Genomic DNA, 21,246 nt, shown 5'->3' with positions numbered 1-21,246 from the left:
CAAAAGTGGAAGTATCAATACAAGAAAGGGACATGATCCATCTGTCCCAATGAGCCAGAGTAGGGGAAGACACAAGTTTGTAAGGTTTCCTAAAAGAGATTAGGAGTTGAGAAACAGAGGATGTTCTTAGATCAACAGTTTTCTGTTCATAAACTTTTAAACATTGTCCAACACACAATTTGGGATGATCAGAAAAATAGGGGTAAAACAGTGACGCGGGGTTAGTTTTGGTACGCCGAGTCACAGTGAATAAAACACCTGTTGGAGTAAATTGACAATAAGAAACGTCTAAAGCTCTAACATCAGACAGCCTTTTAATAGAAATGAGACATAACAACATTGTTAGTTTTGCAGAAAGCATTTTTAGCGAAAGAGAATTATCATGCCATGACAAACAAATTCAAAACAAAATTGACAACCCATAATTGACTGTATTTGGCGAGAAGGAGATTAGAGAATTTTACTCCCTTCAAAAGTCAGCAAATGAGAGGATGTTCTCCCACTGGTTTTCCGTAGCTATAAGGATGGTTTGAAGAGATTGCTGACCTATAGAGATTTATAGTGTGAAAAGATTTTCCTTTTCTAGCTTCTGCTGCAAGGAAGTTGATAACAAAAATTACATCCGCTGAATGGTGATTGATATATTTTCCCAGACACCAGCTTTGCCATAAAGACCAAGCTGACTTGTATTCTTTTGTAGTTCCTGGAGCCCAGGACTGTTTGATATATTCTGAGACTTCTGATGAGATGAGAGGGAAAGATTGATCTTTCTGGAAATCTTCCACACATAAAGAGTAAGAAGAGTGTCTAAATCTAGGTTGTGAGGATGATTCAGGGGGTCCAAAAGTAGATGGGGAAAGGAAGGGACGAGAAAGGGAAAGTCTATGGACAACTCTAGAAGGGTTGGGAACCATACCTGGGACTGCCAGAATGGAGCTATGGGCACTAGTGTCGCCTGTTGACGTCTGACCTACACAAGTAATCTGCTGATCATGAGGAAAGGAGGAAACGCATAATTTAGGGAAAGAGGACAATCCTGTAAAAAGGCATCTGAGGCAAACGCTAATGGATCTGGGTGCCAGCTGTAAAATTGAGGAACTTGTGAGTTGAGACGAGAGGTGAAAAGATCTATTATCAATGGACCTTGTTTGTCCTGAATTGACTAGAAAATCAAAGGATAGAGTTTCCAGTCGCTTGAATCCCGAAAATGTTGTGAGTGCCAATCCACTACAGTATTGAGATCGCCTGGAAAATATTCTGCATGGACCGAAATTTGGTTTGAAAGGCAACATTCCCAGAAGGCTTTGGCTAGCTGTGCTAAGGGTTTGGATTTTGTTCCCCCTAAATGGTTTATATACCTTACAGCTGAAATGTTGTCCATCGTGAGGACGATAGCACAATAAACTGTTCTTCTGATTGCAAAGGAGCCGGCAAGCACCTCTAAACAACAGATACGCAACCTGGACTCCTCTAGTGACCATGTACCTCCAGTCACTATTGGACCACAGCGGGCCCCCCACCCGTGCGGCTTGCATCTGATTTTAATAAAAGATCTGGGGCTGATGCAAAGATTGTTCTGCCATTCCAGGCATCTAAATGGTGACTCCACCATTGAAGTTCTATGCAAGAGTCTTGATCTAGAGAAATGGAGTCTGAATACGCGAGGACCTTTCTTAAATGTTGGCTTTTTAATCTCTGCAGAGCCCACAATGCAGAGGACCTGGAAAAATGGCTTGGATAGAGGAGGAGAGGGGACCTACTATTTGAGCGACTGATCTGAGAGAAATGAAAGAACTGCATGGAATCTGAAAGATTTCTGATTTTATAGATTTTACCTTGCCAATGGGAGATGAAGAGTGGCAGAAACCGAATTGATTTCAAAAGCCAAGAATTCTATTTGTTGGGTTGGAGACAGAAAAGATTTTTCTTTGTTGAGTATGAATCCTCAATCTTTCAAAAGGGAGCAGGTAATGGAGATGTGGGATTGAAGGGTTAGAATACCTTGGTTCACTATGAGTATATCATCCAGCTAAATTATGAGTCTGACGTCTTGAGCTCTGAGAAGAGCTACCACCGGTTTCATTAATTTGGTAAGCCACCAAGGTGCTGAAGAGAGACTGAATGGAAGGGAGGCAAACTGGAAGCATTGGTCTAACCACTGAAATTGAAGAAATTTCCTGTAATTTGGATGTATAGGAACTGTGAAATATGCGTCTTGCAAATCCAAATGACAATCCAATCGTTTTGAAGAAGGGCGTCTCTGAGATGAAGAATGGTTTCCATTTTGAAATGGCGATAAACTACAAATTGGTTGAAGTACCTGAGGTTGATTACAGGCTGCATCTTTTTGTTTTTCTTCTGAACTAAGAAGATGGAGTTGGTAAACAACGAGTTGGGTTGACAAGGGATAATAGCTTGTTTTTGGAGAAGAGACTGTACTTCTAGAGAAATGAGATTTAACATTTCTGTTGAGAACTGTTAGACTTGACAGCCTTAGGGTGGTCACCCCTAACTTTTTGCCTGCCTCCCTCCACTTTTGAGATACTGTTTTTGTTGGTTTTTAGACTCTCCGCACTTTACCACTGCTAGCCAGTGCTAAAGTGCATATTCTCTCTCCCTTTAAACATGGTAACTTTGGATCATACCCAATTGGGCTATTTAATTTACTTATAAGTCCCTAGTAGAGTGCACTATATGTGCCCAGAGTCTGTAGATTAAATGCTACTGGTGGGCCTGCAGCACTGATTGTGCCAACCACTTCAGTAGCCCCTTACCCTTGTCTCAGGCCGCCATTGCAAGGCCTGTGTGTGCAGTTTCACTGCCAATTCGACTTGGCATTTAAAAGTACTTGCCAGGCCTAAAACTCCCCTTTTTCTACACATACGCCACCCATAAGTTGTCCCCTGGGTAACCCCTAGGGCAGGGTGCTGTGTAGGAAAAAGGCAGGACATGTGCCTATGTAGTTTAAATGTCTTGGTAGTGTAAAGCTCCTAAATTCGTTTTTACACTGCTGTGAGGCCTGCTCCCTTCATAGGCTAACATTGGGGCTGCCCTCATGCATTGTTTGAGTGGTAGCTGCTGATCTGAAAGGAGTAGGCCGGTCATATTTAGTATGGCCAGAATGGTAATACAAAATCCTGCTGACTGGTGAAGTTGGATTTGATATTACTATTTTAGAAATGCCACTTTTAAAAAGTGAGCATTTCTCTGCACTTAAATCTTTCTGTGCCTTACAATCCACGTGTGGCTGGGCTTAGTTGACAACTCCTGTGTGCATTCACTCAGACACACCCCAAACACAGGATACTCAGCCTCACTTGCATACACCTGCATTTTGAATGTGTCTTGCTGGGCTGGGAGGGTGAAGGGCCTGACACTTGCATGTCAAAGGACATTAGCCTGCCCTCACACAAAGGACTGCCACACCCCCTACTTGGACACTGGCAGACAGGATTGAACTGAAAGCCACTCTTTGAAGTCTCCCCCCACTTCAAAGGCACAGTTTGGTATTTAAACAGGGCCTCTGCCCCTACCAACTCAGACACTTCCTGGAGAAGAGAACCTGAACCAGAACCTGCATCCTGCCAAGAAGACCTGCCTGGCTGCTCAAAGGACTCACCTGTCTGCTTTCTGTGAAGGACTGCTGCCTTGCTGTTGCCCTGCTGAGTTGCTGCTCTCTGGCTGTGGTGAAGAAGTGCTCTCCAAGGGCTTGGATAGAGCTTGCCTCCGGTTCTCTGAAATCTCAGGACCAAAAAGACTTCACCTCTGCAAGAAGGACTCCTTGTACAGCAAATTTCGATGCACAGCCTGCCAGAAACGACGCACAGCCTGCAAGGCGGTGAAAATTTCACCGCACGCCAAACCGGAACAATGCAGCCCGACTTCGCAACAAGAAGATCGGCACAGCGCCAGCGTAGCGACCGGAAATTCAATGCACGGCCCTGCCAGATCGACGCACAGCCGTGCCGGAACGACGCAGCCCGACTTCCAGAGAGGAATCGATGCAGCGCCTGCCGTGCAGTAGAAAATTCAACGCAACGCCCACCGGATCGACGCAGCCCCTGTGACTTTGTCCTGTCAGTGCCGGAAATCAACGCATCTTCCCCAGGGCGTCTAAAAACCTCGCAACCTAAAGAGGATCCGCGACCTAGCGCCGGAAATTGATGCACAGCCATCCCTGCGTGAAAATTAAACTGCGCATCGCCGTGTGCGGCCCAAGAAATCGACGCACACCCCTTTGTTTCCACGCATCTCCTCCTCTGCGGTTCTTTGCGGAGATTTTTCACGCAAACCAGGTACTTTAGGCTTGAAAGAGACTTTGTTTGCTCTAAAAAGGCTTAAGACACTTTATATCACTTTTCAGTGATATCTCAAAGTTTACTTATTGCATTTTAATCGTTTTGACCTGCATCTTAACAGATAAATATTATATATTTTTCTAAACATTGTGTGGTGTCTTTTTTGTGGTGCTATATGGTGTTAATGTATGATTTATTGCACAAATACTTTACACATTGCCTTCTAAGTTAAGGCTGACTGCTCAGTGCCAAGCTACCAGAGGGTGGGCACAGGATAATTTCGATTTTGTGTGACTTACCCTGAATAGAGTGAGGGTCCTTGCTTGGACAGGGAGTAACCTGACTGCCAACCAAAGACCCCATTTCTAACAAGAACCATGGCGGAAGAGGAGGCAAAGACTGAAAAGGTTTTGAATAAAGTTCGATAGCATAACTTTGAACCGTGTTTAAGACCCAAGGATTTGCTGTGATTGACAACCATTTTGGAAGAAAAAAGCGAAGACGGCCCCCTACAGGAGGAAGGCCAGAAGGTACACTCACCTGTTTGGTTAGAGTATCTGGAACCTCTTCCACTGAAACCCCTGCCTCTTTGTGGGTAGAATATAGGCTTGTATTCCTGGTAGGAGGCATTGTAGGATCCTCTGGAACCTTGGTTGTTGTAACCACGTCCGGCAAAGCGATTCCTACCTCTGCCAGCCCTGGCAAAAACCTGTTAGGAAAACATTTTCTTCAAAGATTGTTGGGCTTTATCCAATGAAGCAAAGGTGGAAACGTATTTGCTTAACTCTTTGATGAAAGAGTCAACGAAAAGAAGGCCCTCCGCCTTGATACTGGGATCCACTGTTGTGAGGTTAACACATTTCAGATTTAATTTGAGCAGGAGTCCTTTTCTGTGTTCATGTGTGAGGGCAGAATTAGCATTTCCCAGTAATCAAAATGCTCATTGGACCCAAAGCGAAAGTTCTTCAGGATCAATGGTAATGTTCTCCAACCTAGTGGCCTCTGCTAGGTCAAAAATGCAAGTAAGTGGGCCAACCACATCCAGAAGTTTGTCCTGAGAAGAGGACCATGCTTTATCCACACCCATGCATGTGTCTTAGCCAAATTTGGTAAAAAAAGGTTAGGAGAGCTGGATCAATGGTAGGGGTAACAGTAATCTTTTGAGGGCGAGAAGGACGAGGGCATTCAGATCTTAACTTGAACATGGTTTGTTTGTCCAAGGGAGAACGTAATCTGGAAGTTACGTATTCACCAACATGATGTCCAGGGACCAACTCTGTAGAGTTCGGATGGTGGATATGACTGGGAACAAACATAGGGACTCCATCCAAGTCCATGACAACCGTAGGTTTAGAAATATCTTGATGTGATATTTTAGGTTTCTATGTTGGAGGTGGAGATAACAATCCTCCATTGTCAGATAAGTCATCATCTGAATCATCGTCAGCCAAACCATCATCTGTATGCGGAATAGAGGAGACCAAAACAGGGGATGTGATGTTTCATTTTTGCTGTACATTTGGTAAGCATTTTTTGTTTTTCATGTATATTACCCTCCTTAGAAGGAGGCCTATGAGGAGCCACGACCTCTGCCTTGCGTGAGGAAACCTCACCAACCAATGGTACCAAGATATGTTGTTTTTTAGATTGAGAATTGGTTGAAGGGCGCTTTCTGCTTTCCCCCGGCAGATTGTGCCAAAATAATCTTTATCATATTGAAAACAGAATTTTCCAAATCTTTTGAAATGCTGTTCATGAAAGCAGAAACTGTCTGTTGTACAGAAGCTTGAATAAAATTATTCAACTCCTCATTAATATTATTCTCCTCATCCAGAGCATCCTGAATCAATTACCTTGATAGAACCAAAGTGTTACTGAATTGTAGAAAAATTCTTCAGGGAAAGTGTTAAATCTCAAAGGAGATGACTGCAGAGACTAAGCTCCTCCTGCAGGCGGTTAATATTGAGGAAAGGGGAGTTGAATGGACATGTTTATACGAGCTCTTGCTTCCAGGACAGAAGCAGGAGGCTCGATAAGAAAAACGAAGGAGAAAACCTCTAAATATGAACCAGTATGAAGGAAAAAACGGAAAACCTGGCGAGCGCGGTGGGTAGATGGAGTTCGTTCCTCAGAAGTGGCAAAAAATGGTGACCGCTGTCTGAGGAATGAAGTAAACGGCCTGAAACGGGTGAGCACGAGGGACAGTGTTGCAACGTGCCATCTAGGCAAAAGGGAAAAGCAAGATAAAGACGGCGTGCGGCGTGTAACAGCGAAGCAATTGCTAAAGTCAAATATTGAAATATATAAGCATTAATGCTAATAAATATTAAATAAACAAAGGATGAAGTACTTAACTTGACTGCGAGCAGCAAGAAAAGAGGGCTGTTTGCAGTCAAGTGATGCTATTATACTGTGCATACTATGCTGTTTGGCTACCACTTAAGGATTACGTTTCTCTTCCCATTGGCTTGTAACTTTCACCATCTGGGATTTGTAGTTTATTCATCGCTATTGACTGCTGCTGTTGAATTAAAGCAAGAAAAGAAAAGCATAATAGGAGCCTCCGGTCTTGACATAAAATTAATTGTGCTAATTAAGTATAGTCCAACTTTACCATGTTTTAGGGAGAGAGCGCAATCATTTTAGCACTGGTTAGAAGGGGTAAAGTACACAGAGGCCTAATGCCAACAGAAATGAATTCCTCAAGATATGGGAGTGAAGCCGAATGTTTTGGGAGAATACCATGTCAAGGATGTCCGAACTAATACTCTGGATGAAAATCTATAATTTACGTAGATTTCCATGAATATGCTTGGGTGACTTTGTGAATCTCCTAAAACTATGAAGTCCACTAAAATTCAATTCACATAGTTAACTAATATTTAGAAATCTACATTGCTCATAAGAGGAAAGGCCTTTGTCTATGAATATACTTAGGGAGATCTAATGGCCGGCTGTTGGGGAGGGAGGTCACATCCCTGGCCAATCGAAGTAAGGTTTGTTTGGTAATCAGGAGGCAGAGGTTGACCTGCCATAAAGTCCTTCTATTTTTGTGTAGTGTTTCCTCAGTCATGACTTGATTCCATATTTACACATGCAGGGTAAGATGTTTAACGTTTGTAATATAAATAGTTGTAGGTGAGGTTGGAACTAGATTGCAACTCGTCTCAAAGCACCAACAAGAATCTGAAAGTTGCATCTATTGTATGGTCTCCATAAATGGTGCAAAATTGCTTTTTAAATGTTTGGCAAAGTTTCAGAAATCCTTTTAGAGACAACCTTTGTCTTTTTATCTATCAGACCTTCAGTGTTATTAGCCTGAAAGACATTTATATGATATTGTTGGATATCTTGACTATCCCAGCACGAGTCTTCTCTTAGCACGCTTATTATCTATAGGGTGCAGTTTGGTCTGTATTTTCGGTCAAGACAGCAAAAAGGAGAAACCATCACAGGAATCTTATTAGTTGAAGCCAAGTACTAAGTTGTGTTTATTTTTGTTTATTTTTATTTTTATTTTGAAATGTTTCTCCAAACAGTATTGGCTCTTTTCTATTTTCTGCCTAATACACACTTTTTACAATTCTTCCACTATGCCTTGGTGAGTTGGCTGAAGCAGTGGTAAAATGTAGGGCATGATTGTTGGGCGGATCAATAACTCCGTTACAAACATGACAGATATCCAGTCTGTCTTACTACAAGTGCCATATGATATAATGCCCTTGTAATAAGGTGGATGGGATAATCGTCAAGTTTGTGATTAAGTAACTCTGTATCAGGCCACAAGCTCCTAATTGGTTCCGACAATTAAAATGTTTTCTTGTGATGGATTAAAACAACTGTGCAGGAGGTTACTAAAGTTGATAACTAATACATGTTGTTGTGTTGTCCAACAGTTTCAGGCTGCATACCTCTTAAAAATAATGCATTCCATTTGTATCCTCATCAGGCCGGGTGTGTTGCCAACAATGCCATAATTGAAAATAACACCCTGCTGGGCCAGCCAACGGAAGGAGCACTTGTCGTTCTTGCTATGAAGGTAGGAAAGACCACTTGACAATTATTTCCTTTTTACTTTGTGAGTTTGTGTTTTGAAGCAGTCTGTATACGGTTTGTAACTTACAAATATAGTCGTTCTTCAAGGAATAAAATGAGGACAAAATCCAATATAATGTGAGGGGTTCTTAGCATGGCAGGCAATCTCTTGAGGAGTAGAAAAGTATTTCACAAGGTGCAAACCCAGGGTCACAGTAAGTATTTAGTAAACATCAAAGCATCTTAACAAGCATTGCAAAAACCAGAGGGTCTCACCTGTGCAAAGGCTATTGGCTTTGCCAATGTGTTTTCATCATGTTGTACACTAGCATGGCTTCTGTTCAGCATAGCTAAAAGTGTGTATTGCAGAGGAGAGTGTCATGGAGTGTTGGAGTGGAGTGTCATGGAGTGTCTTAGAGTGGAGTGTCATAGATTACAATAGAGTGGTGTTGTGTGGAATGGATATTCATTGATTGAGGGGCACAAAGGGAAGGGACATAGAGTGGGGAATAGAGGGAATACAGTGCCGGGGTATAGAGTGGAGTAGAGTGTCATGGAGTGGAGTGTCAATGGCTTAGAATGTATTAGAGTGGAATGGCATAGAATAGAGTGGGGTAGAGTGTTGTGATAGAATGGAGGGGCATAGAGTGGAGTAATGTGGAGTGGAGTAGAGTGACGTAGAGTAGAGGGGCATAGAGTGGCATAGCATAGAGTAGAGAAAAGTGTCATAAAATGGAGTTGAGACCCGTGGAGTAGTGTAGAATTTATTACATTGTCATAGAGTAGAGTGGCACAAAGTGGAATGCAGGAGAGGGTCATAGAGTGGGGAAGAGTGGAGTTGCGTAGAGTGGAGTATGCATGGCATGGTAGTACACACACTGCCATTACAGACATCACATTTTCAATTGAAATGACCATTACATTTGCACACACAGTTTTTCCTGATAAACTATGCAGTGCAAAAAGTGTATTAACAGGTTAAAATATTTGTGCACCCACACTTCAGAATTACAAAAAGGTGCTTCATTTTGTGCTTTCCTAATTCTGATATATTCTAAAATATTTGTACAGTTCATTTACAGACATTTAAATTTTGTTGTTGCTGGAAAAAAATACCATTCTACCAGAAGTGGCTGCCACCAATCAAGGGAGGCGGTGGTGGTGGTGGGGGGGTGACTTTTGGCTGTGAGTGAGGGGGCTTAAAAATAAAAAATTAAAATAAAAACCTTTTCTGCTACTCCCGACCGCTTCCTTTGCTCCTCTCTTACTGGCAGTCACTGGGGAACAGGCTCCCAATCCACACGCTGCTGTCGTGTAATACCAATCATGAGAGCAGGGCCAGGACTGGCCTGAGTGGGCTGGTTTGATGCTTGCGCAGTCACAGGGAGTATGTGCCATTTCTTCAGCCTGGCTGTGTAGCACAGCTGGGTTGGAGAAATGAAAGTGTGCATGTTGGTTTGGCCGGCCTAAAATGGCCTGACAAACCGGCATGTACACTTTAAAGTGACACAGTGACCACCACTTCTCCTCCTTTTGACCGGCCCTGCTCTTCCCTACACTTGCATGACTCAGTCAGACACTAACAATTAAAATATTTTATTATCATTTTATTCATCACTCCTTGACTCTGGGCACAGGGGCAATGTTCCTTCGCTATTATGGAGGAGCTGCCCCTGCATCCTACAACTTTTCCTCTTGCATGGGTAGCCAGCAGAATTATAACATAAATCCTCTCACTTTGAAGTCAGAGAAGGGAAAGTAAACACCAAGCTCCCTGGAAGACCGAGCTTGACATTTGACCACAGTCTTTAAATGTACAGCAAATGTGAAAGGATAAGAACATAATTTAAAAGACTGTTTACAGAAAGTGAGCACTTATGGAAGAATACAAGGAGCAATGGTGAACAGACTATGACCCATGATAGGGACTAACTCAAACTGGAAAGCCTAAAATAAATAAAGCCATGAAATGGAAAGCAAGCAAATGTGAGTTACAAACCTTTGCACCTAACCCTTTTTGCAGGGTTATCCCCAGACTTTGTGCCTTTTCCTTCTATTGTGTTTTTGTTTTGTTGGCTTTAGGATTCTTTGTACTCTAAAGTTGGTAATATTGGCTTATCCACAATTTGCATATTTAATTTACGTGCAAATCCCTAATAAAGTGCACTATAGGTGCTCAGGGCCTGTAAATTAAATGCTAAGAGTGAACCTCCAGCACTTATTGTACCACCCACTCAGTGGCCCTTTATCCAGGTCTCAGGCCTGCCACTGCAGAGTCTGTGTGTGCAGTTTTCAACTGCCATTCCGACCTGGCAAGTGTACCCACTTACCATGCCAAAACCTTCCCTTTTATTACATGAACGTCACCCCTAAGATAGGCCTTAGGCAGCTCCAAGGGCAGGGTGCAGTGTATTTAAAAGTTAGGACAAGTACTTTTGATATTTACATGTCCTGGTAGTAAAAAAGTTCTAAATTCAATTTTCACTCCTGCTAGGCCTATCTTTCCCATAGGTTCACACACAAAGGGCTGCATAGTCCCTCTAGAATGTCTGGTAGCCAGAGAAGGAAGAACAGGGACCTTGTGATCTTTAATGGCTTCTTTGAAGTCTCCCCACTTCAAAGGCACATTTGGATATAAGCACTGGACTCCAAACCCCACTAATTCACTTCACTTTTGGGTCTTGAGGAGACTCTGCCAAGAAGAGGAGCTGTGCTGCCAGGAAGGACTGCCACCTTGCAATCTTCTCTGCTGTGTTGGCCTGCTGTCTGCTGTGCTATCAGTAGTGGCTGCCACTTTGCAACATGCTCTGCTGTGCTGGCCTGCTACCTCTTGCAGTGAGAAGGACTGAACCTACTCTACAACCTCTTAACCTAAAGTAATTCCAAAGGCTTATTTGCCTGCCCCCTGTTCTTGGAAGTCTCAGGGCCATCAAAGACCTTGCTGTACCAAAGCTGCTTTGGTACAGCAGCTGGAACTGACAAGATTCCACACCACCTCTCAAGAAGGATTGAGCATTTAAATTGACTTGAAACCAGCGCTTCATTTTGCAGTAGGCAAGAGCTCCAACTTGTGAAAGTCAGTGCACTGAGGAACCCACGCTGCACTCCCCAGATGACAAGCAGTCCATGCTGGAAGGAACCACGGTCCATGGGAGAGAAGCAACCTCCTCAGCGCTATGCGTCGAGTGGATACGATGCACCCCCGGCCTGACGCATTGTCAGGATAACGCTGAGTGCAGCAACGATGTCATTGCCAACCCAGCCACTCTGAGCCCAATCGGCGATTCTCACCATGGCCTGACTGAGGACATCACTGCCTTGGAAGATCCATCCTTGCGATCGGTGACACCGGAGACTTGCCCCAACCCTGCTGCCTCGTGTAAAGATACTTTTGCTTGAGAACAGATCCGAGTGGTCCCTGTCAGTTGTGCTGCGCTACCTGCAGACCGCTGCATCGAACTCATAGTGAATATCTAAAAACACTACTTGAATATTGCTGTACTGTTAAGATCATTGCCAAGTCCCCAGCGGGTCTATAAATATCTGCATAGAAGTAAAAGGCATACCTGAAACTTTAATAATCTACATACTTTGACTATATCTCAACTTCTACTTATTGGATTTTTATTGATTTGCTTGTTTTACTCAGATAAATATTCTCTTTTTCTAAACTGGTCTGGATAATTTTTGTGGTGTTTTCACTGTGCTACGAAAATCTAAGTGTTACACAAATACTTTACACATTGCCTCTTAAGAGCCTGACTGCTCTGTGCCAAACTACCAGAGGGTGAGCACTGGTTAATTTAGGAGGTGTATCTGACCTGTCCTGGCTAGGAGTGTGGTCCCTACTTGGGCAGGGTGCAAACCTCTTCCAACTATAAATCCAATTTCTAACACAAACCACAAAGCCAATTGTAAGCAGAGGGCAGAACGCCTTACCAGGGAAGTTTTCAGAATGTCCCCAAGATGTCTGGTAGCCTTTGACCTAAATATGGAAGTCCACATTACACATGCCCAAGATTGCACTAATCTAGCTGTGTGGAAGAGACATGGGCACAATTTGACATGTATTTGATGATATTTTTTATGAATGCAGTCCCACATGGATATGGAATCACAAAAGTTCCAAGTGCAGTGGAAGTGGAAACTCAACTCTTAACCCTTGAAAACACCACATGGTTGATCCCTTTTACCACCCGTAACCCCTAAGAAGCCCTAAGGGCACTTGTGGGAAACTACAAGTAAACAGGGCTCGCAGCTTCTGCGTTCATGGCCCCTAGCCTCAGGGGTAGCAAAGCTTGTTTCAGGGGTACCTTAGAGCAAGCGAGTGGCAGCAGCTACCATTCTTGGCCTTCTGTCGTTGACGTCCATATACTCCACTTACCTTCAACATACTCAATTTCCTTACCTGCCACCATGCTGCCTTTAACCTGGGGGAAGGCACACCCTTGAAGCGATAGTCTTGGGTATTGGGCCTTTAATGATCAGTATAGCCCTTGGCAGTAGACTTTAATGCTGTGTAAATCACATATGCATTTTCCATGTGACCGACAGTAAGAAGTCCAATGTTCTCTTAGACCACGGTGTGAACATCCATCCCGAAGGAGGCACAGTGGTCAAAACTATTTTTAATATTCAGGCTTGCGCCTGGAACAAGTTGTCACCCACATTTTACTGTACGTTGAATCATTGCTTTGTGCTTTTGTGGAGTCTTGAATATTACAGTAACCCTGTAAGGCATACCTTCTTTGGTGTTTGACAAAGGGCCTACAGTTTGCGCAGAACTGCTTGAGTTCTTTGGCGAGTCAAATCACATTTTTAGCATTTTAGCACATGTAAAAAAAAAAAACACAATTTTATATATGTGTGAAATATTATTACTGTTTGCTAAACAATCTTCCCAGATCCAGAGTGTTAACATTGTGTTGCTTTTCAGCCATCTGGCTTGCTTGTGGTGGCTGTATGCAGGCTTATTCTTCAATGTGGTTGTGTTGCAGATGGGTCTGGAGAACCGAAGCAACTTCTACGTAAGGCGGAAAGAAATTCCATTCAGCTCAGAACAAAAGTGGATGGCAGTGAAATGTGTACCACGAAATGAGGTAAACTTCTCACCATGTCATGGTTTCCTAATACAGACTTACCTGACACTCAAGCAGACCAAGTGGTCACGGGCCAAGGATTGGAGGAAGAAGCTCAGCAAGAAGACAGGGACGTTTTCATGGAAATGATGGAAAATGCCTAGGAGCGTCCTCTGGTGCTATTACTTGAGGCAGAATCAGACTTTGAATTCATTAAAACAAAGCAGTCATTATAGGGTAGGAGCAAGATAAACTGAGGTACAAAATAGGGTCTACTGTGTGTTGCAGCAGCCAGGAACAGGGACAACTTGCATGTGGTTACAGCAGTCACGGCTCGCGGCGCGCGGAAGGGGAGGGGTGGCGTGAAGGGGGTAAGGGTGATAAAAACAAAATTAAAAAATAGACACTTACTTTTCTTGCCGCCCTAACGTTCCATCCGCTTCTCCCCAGCGTACACACGCTCCCAGCCTGCCCTGCGGCCAGTCTTGACGCTGCTCAGGGCAGCGTCAGGGTTGGCTGGGAGCTCCCAGCCAGGGTGCTCCCAGGCAGACTGGGAGCCTAGGCCTGCTTTGACCAGCCCGCCAACACATTGCCGGGCTGGAGAGAGCCCACTGCCCACTGTGCACTCCCCCTCAGTGCACGTCACAGCCTGTCCCCTTTCTCCTTTTAGCAAAAAACGATCATAAATATAGTTTATTATCGCTTTTTGGTAAAAGGTCTGCAGCTGCATCTGCTGGTGGGGGAGGGGGAACGACACTCCTCCACCCTAATGGAGGAGCTGCCCCTGGGTTAGTGGTCATTATCTGCCCTAAAGAACATACAATGATGTGTTTGCTAGGATGGTCATTTCTGTAGACTTGACTGCTTGATGGAAATTTTAAGACAGTACATGTGGAAATACGACACTAGTGGTTCTTATTCATTGGTTGAATACAGAAGGGGCAAGATCCACACATTCTGCCAGACAGATACACAAATATCTCCACTTTTCTCTCAGACTGAAATAATTACCGATAATTGTTGGGTCACTGCATTAGCATCCCTATTGCCTTTTTAGTGGTTGGGGCTTTTCAGAAATATTGACAACCCTTCTAAAGAAGTGGATCAACTCCAAACCATCCTTACAATTCCATCAAAATGTCCCCCAACATGAATCTTCATTTTTAGCATAACGTACACTACACAGCCTAATTGCTTGTAAGTGCTGCATCACAATGCCATTCAGGGGAAGGGGTGATAGGAAGTCAAGTTAAGGGTCCTGACTTATGATCATTGGTAACATATACAGCAAGAACAAGTATGAGGCACACAGAGAAAATCCGACCATCAGATCTGTGGTTTCAAGAGCACAGTGAGCAATTACACATGTATCACGAAACAGCATTTCATATAGTAATGTATGAACACCATGATTTTGTCATATGAGCATCCATGAAGGAAGAGATTACAAGGATCTGGGTCAAGGCGGGGAGGCAACAGGGATGAGACTGGTCTTCACCTAGTGGTAGCAATAAGATTGCTGTCTAATTGCTGGTTGTGTAGGGGTAGTAGTGTCAGAGGTATGAGCTACTGTTGAAATAGATGCCTTTTGAGTCTGAGCCTGAATGTCATGAGAGGTGAAGCATTGTGAATGTCTCAGTTCAGGATATTCCAGAGGAGAAGTGGTACCATGCAACATGCTTGTCACCTCTCCTCTTGCTTGTGGTTCTAGGTGTGATTAGTTGTTTTCAATAGTTTGTTGTGTGTACAGGTGTATCTTTTCTGGAGGTTTTAAGGTGGGAATACATCCAGGCATTTGAGTCAAAAAACCAAGGACTGGATTTCTTTTGAAGCCAGGGAGCCAGTGGAGGCCCTTTAGAAGGGATGACACTGATAGATTTGGCCTAGTAAGCCACATATCAGGGTAGCCGCTGCATTTGGTGATTTCTACTGGTTGCTATCTTGTAAATTTGTATACAGGAAGCCCAGCAACTTAAGCATTTCCGTAGTTGAGGTAGGACTTCACAAGCATTTCTCAACCATTGCATGGCCTTCAGGGATACCTCTGCTTCGAAATGGCATGAATTCCCTCCACCTTAACATTCACTGCTACCTGTCCTTCAAGCACTATATCATAAAGAAGCCAAGACTGCATGGTTTCAGCTTTCTTTACTCTGCTGAGTAATGATGAAATCCTCCTGAGCACCTTTTTAAACCTTTGTCCTCCCTCTCTTAAATGGTGGCAATAATTCTTCACTAGTAAACAGAGTACCCCCACAGATTGAGTGTCCTACACACAGACACCAACCTAATTTAATCACATCAATCAACTAAACTAGCAGCCCCGTAAAGCCATCATCAACATTTTCTATCCCACGCAAAGCTGTGACAACAAGCTCCTCAGCTACTTCGCAGAGAAAATGCAAATCAGTGAGCGACAATGTAACACTAAAAGCAATGCCAGACCGGAGCTTCAAAATTACAAGGAAAAAGAACGTCAGATGTAAGCACTCTGTCTGTGCTCTGAGGCTATGAGACACCTCTCTGTACCCGCACTTCCTCATCTAGCCTAAATTTGACATTTTAGCCTACATCCTTCCCACTACTTATCCTCAGGTCAAATCCACTGTCACACCAATGCTTCTTGAGCATGATTATCATCTTTTCCTAATAGCCACCCATCCCACTTCTCATGCTCACCTGGCTTGTACAGGGCTTTGTTAATTTCATATTTAGATAAACAGTATATAGAGTGCCCAATATAATAACAGGCCATTAAATGTTCTATAAAAGCTCCAGCACCATTATATTAAACTCTCTGCTAAGAAAAGTGCTGGAACCTCATGCTACTGCAGTTTCAGGCGACCAAGTCTTGCCTTGTTGATGCTTGCCTACACTCCTCCCATGTCTGTTGCTGTTTTGATCTGATAACTCTTCATCTTTGCCATGTTGCCAGACTTTAGGAATTAAGCCATAGAGAGTTTCCAGTACAAGTGACACTTGAAGGTTAATGCCAGACTTGAGAAATTCCTTCTATTGAGCATCTCCTATACATAGTGGTACTTTGCTTTCCAACTGATGCTTAAAACTTGCTTTTTTGTTTATAGTCCACATTTACCACAGTCAGACTCAAAGGGGACCCCAGAAAACTCGAGCATCCTCCAACCGCTCTTTGCCTCGCTCCATGGGGAGGCTCCTGTCTGGAAAACAGAGATGAGTCACTGACCGTGTGCTTCGTGAGATCCACAAAACATACTTAGGATCAAAACTAATGTAATCATCGGACAATCAAGGCCCCAGGGAAGAAAATTAAAAATGCGAACCTACCAACCAGACTCTAAAAGGAGTCCAGAGCTCTTGCTTCTTCCTCCCCCTCTTCATATCCAACGTAGAGTTGTATATTAGTGCCTCTAACCACTCCTGCAATGTTGGGGGGAAGACCGACACACATTTCCTACAAATTTCTCTTCTAGCCAGCAGGATCATATAAAAAAGCAGCTTCTTATTTCCCCTCTTAAATGTTAACTGAGTTTGTTCCTGAAGTAAGCCAAAGACAACCAGGGAGGGGCCTAGTAACAGTTGATCGAAAATTTCTCCCCTATTACCTCCTCCACCTTACTCCAAAATTTAGTCAACTGGGGACAACTCACAAACATATGGAGATCATCTGCACTGTCCAGCCCGGACTTTTTACAGGCCAAAACCGTTCCTTGCCCGATCTTAGATAATTTTTCAGGCGTCCAGTAAACCCTATGAATGGTAAATAGGTAATTCTTTCTCAACTACGCCGGTCGGACTGTCTCATATAAGAGGGCATTAGAAGCTTGCCATAAATCCATGAGTTGCTGGCCCTGCAGATTTTTCTCCAGAAGAGAGAAAGCTCCTTCCACTGTCTCCATGATCAGCCAGTACAGCTTTGTTATCTCATGTCTTAAAGGGGGATTAGAATATAGAAACTCTTCCAACCCATTCGAGGCCCATACTTCCTCCTTCACACTCTTCAACCAAATGGAGATTTGAAGATGTTTGAACCTAGATAAGTGACCTCCAACCTCACAGGGTTTGGTGGTCACGACTCCTTCTGGAATCAAGGAAGAACCTGGCCAAAGAGGGATGGGCAATCCTATGAGCCCCATGAGTTATTCAATGTCGGAAAAGTCTGGCGGTTGAAATTAAGGATGGTTTTGAGAGGTCAAGCTCCAATCAACATGAGATACGGGAACTATGTGAATCACTCAGGGAAAAAAATTGACGACCTGGCAGTTTGGACGGCTGTGCTGGAAGAAGAAGTAGGAAGCTTAAAGGTGGAAGGAAAGAAGAATAAGGAAGATATTAAAACTTTGAAAATCAGTGAGGAAAGTGTTAGAAGCAAGCTTGAAACCTTGGAAAATCAACAGAGATGTAACAATTTGAGACTTCTAAAAGTTCCTGAAGGTTTAGAAGCTGATGATTTTAAGGGTTTGGTAGTTCGGCTGATCAAACAGGACTTGCAGGTGGAACTGGCAGATGTAGAGAATGCAAAAGATATTCAAAGGATGCATCGCAACCCCTTTAAGAGGCAATTAAATCGAGTATCCCCCAGGAAAATACTAGTGTGCTTCCACACGTACGCAATTAAGGAAAAAATCCTACTAGCAGCTTTAAAGAAGAAATCAATCACGGTTGAGGGAATCACTTTCGAGATTAGGTCAGATCTCTCAGGGATAACCCCGAGTAAGCAATGGGAGCTGGGGATGAGAATTGAGCCACTTCGAAAGCTCAGTGCCTCTGCGTAGTTGAAATTCCCTGCCACATTGAGGGTGATGGTGAATAATAAAATGTTTAACTTTAAGGACACAAGGGAGGTGGACGACCTGATAAAGAAGTTAGAGTCCAGCCAATCTTCATAAGTCTGCCGCCAGTTATTATCACTATTTGCTTTATAAAGCTTGTTTGAAGTATTTGCAACTGTAAAAGCATGCCCGGCCGAGAGCCCTCCAGGGCCAATGTTGCCCAGTAAAGAAGTATGGTGGGTTTCCCTGGGAGGGGTTTGGAGTGGCTGGGGTTGGGGTTCGGGGAAAGGTATGGGAGTGGAGTGGGAGGGTAGTAGCACTGGGTGGGGAGCATAGAAGGGGGAAAAAAGAAAATGGTCCTCCGAATTATAGTCATTAATGTGTTCTTAGCGGGGTGCATGTGTGTCATCATAATTCACCAGGCAGATGATGGATGAGAAGGAAGTGAGGCTCCTTTCTTGGAATATAAATGGCTTACGGGTGGTGAGTAGGCAGAAAAAGCTGTTACAATATATGAAGGATGTTCAGGCAGACATATTAGTGCTTCAATAGACCCATTTGTCAAGACAAGAGTGTATGGAAATGTTTAAGCCTTGTGGATGGATACAGGGGACAGTCTGTTCAGGACAGGGTGAGGGCAGTAAAAGGGTTGCCATCCTGGTTAAAAAGCATCCTAACATCTCCTTACAGGAGGACCGGTTTGATATGGGTGGATGATGGGCTACTGGAGGTTTGACGGTGTATGATATGTTGTTTATGGTAGTAGGATATTACGGCCCCAATAAGGATGATATTGTCCCATTAGTAGACTTATTTCAGCACTTGTTGTTATGTCCCAATCCTATCATTTGCATGGGGGATTTTACCTTGGTTTTAAACTACAACCTAGACAGATCTTCAGGGAGAAGTTCCAGAATTAATATGAAAATGTGTCTTCAACTCTTGTTTATAATGTCCCAGCTTGGTCTATCCGATATATGGAGGGAGGGGAATGGTTCATCCAGAGGTTACACATTTAATTAAAAAAAATATAGGCACCAATCTAGGATAGACTTTATCCTGATAGATAGGGGTTTGGGCCAGTGTGTAAAGGAAATGTTTCATGTTGGAGCTCACCTATGTGATCATTCGGCCATCTGGATGAGTATTGGTTTAACTGGGAGGGGAGCCCAGGGGAGATGGACATTAGATAGGTCATTATTGTTAGAAGGTGAGATAGTGGCAGAGTTACAAGCAGATGCGAGGGAATTCTTTGATCTAAATGTGGGTTCTGCCTCATCGGCCATGGTTTGGGACTCTTTTAAGGCATTTCTGCGCAGAAGGCTAATTAGTATTGCTGTCAGTTGCAGGAGGGGATATGACAGGTAGAGACTACGTTGGCCAGCCCGGGATTTGAGGAAGAGGAAATGCATAGTTTATACAGGGCTCGCTTAAGCCTGCAGGCTGAGATAGAGGGGGTGATCCAGGGCAGGGTTAAGAAGAGGTGTGCGGCATATAGGTTGGAACATTTCAAATATGGAGAAAATTGTGGGAAGATATTAGCATGGAAGTGGAAATCTGATAGAGAGAAAAGCAGGGTGGCAGGTTAGAGATGTTAATACAGAAAGGATAAAAAAGGGTGATAAGGAGATTAGCAAACTTTTTCAAGATATTTTTTCTGTTTTATATGCTGAGGAGTTGGATGTACAGTCGGATGATGTGATAGCTGGCTGGAGGGCTTGGAACTGGGGTCCTTGTGTGAAGAGGATAGTAGAACCTTAATATTGTTTGGTCTAAAAACAGGCAAAGTGGGTAAAGGCCAAGGCCCAGGTGGTTTGCCCTTAGAAGTTTATAGATGTTTGGGAGATAGCATTACGTTTTTTTTTCTGGACCTGTGTAATGATATGTTAGAAGGGAAAAGTAAAATGCCCGCGTCGTGGAAGGAAGCAAATATTACAGTGATTCCGAAGCCTGGGAAGGATTTGAGATCTTGGGATGCATATAGACCAATATCTCTGCTAAACAGTGATTACAAGATTTTTGTGAAAATCATGGCAGACAGGTTAAGTGGGGTCCTGGGTAAAATTATTCATCAGGATCAAAAAGGTTTTATGAAGGGGAGGTTGATGCAGGATTTGATAAGTACCCTAATAGGCTCAATTGATCTAGCGACTACTTGCCGGGATGCTTTGGCGATAATTTTGGTGGACGCCACCAAGGCTTTTAATAGGGTGAACTGGGTTAATCTGAGGAAGGTTTGTGAAATCTTTAATTTGGGGAAAAAAAATATGGGTGTCTTGCAGAGGATTTATCCAGACCCTGAGGCAAGCATCCTGTTAAATGGGATTTTATCTTTGTCGTTCAAAATTAAAAGGGGTACTAGACAGGGGTGCCCATATCACCATTGCTTTTTAATATATATCTAGAGCCTTTTGTGTGCAAACTTAGGAGGGATCGCAGGGTACTCCCGTTTCGCTGCGGGGACTGGAATAAGAAGATTTCTCTCTATGCGGACAATATATTAATATATACATCTGACTTGGCCCAAACTTTAGATGCTTTGAAAGATCAGGCGGGGGCTTTTGGGAAGATTAGTGGTTTCGCTGTTAATGGTGATAAATCAGAAGTAATGGTGTGGAATATGAAGGTAACCGGAGTCCCAGTAAAAAAAGAGGTGAAATACTTAGGAGTTAGTATAACGCAAGGAATAGATAAAATTGCGGAAGTTAACTTTAAAAAGATCCTGAGGGAATCAACGCAGTTGATGAAGAAATGGGTCGGTCTTCCCCTTACAATCATAGGCCGTGTGAATTTAGTAAAGATGATGATCCTTCCAAAATGGTTATTTATTTTCAGTGCAGTCCCGCTGATGTTTGAGAAACAGTGGGTGAGTAAGCTTTAGGGGGAAATTGGTACTTTCATTTGGGCTTCAGAAGGAGCATGAATTGCCTGGAGGAAGTTGAGGAGGAAGAGAGAGAAAGGTTGGGTCGGCTTTACCAGATGTGCAGCACTATGAGTGGGCTATTTTTTTAAAGAACTCTAGGGAATTAAGGGAGGAACCGGGGGACTCTGAGAAGGGACGAATGTTTAGAGTCATGTTGGAAC

General features: G+C 43.4%; 1 protein-coding gene across 2 annotated transcripts in view; it reads left to right on the top strand.

The window, feature by feature from the left end:
• The window catches only part of ATP2C2 (ATPase secretory pathway Ca2+ transporting 2), a 311,062-nt gene that overhangs the window by 231,562 nt on the left and 58,254 nt on the right, over nt 1-21,246 (top strand). For both annotated transcript variants that reach the window (XM_069218250.1, XM_069218249.1), the window contains exons 15-16: nt 8,248-8,337; nt 13,331-13,432. In XM_069218250.1, coding sequence (XP_069074351.1) covers nt 8,248-8,337; nt 13,331-13,432 — 192 coding nt within the window. The remainder of the gene's footprint in view (nt 1-8,247; nt 8,338-13,330; nt 13,433-21,246) is intronic.

This window comes from Pleurodeles waltl, chromosome 12 (assembly GCF_031143425.1).
Source record: "Pleurodeles waltl isolate 20211129_DDA chromosome 12, aPleWal1.hap1.20221129, whole genome shotgun sequence".
In the NCBI taxonomy this organism is placed as follows: domain Eukaryota; kingdom Metazoa; phylum Chordata; class Amphibia; order Caudata; family Salamandridae; genus Pleurodeles; species Pleurodeles waltl.
The sequence above is the reverse complement of the archived record's forward strand: the minus strand, read 5'-3'. Positions and strand labels throughout refer to the sequence as shown.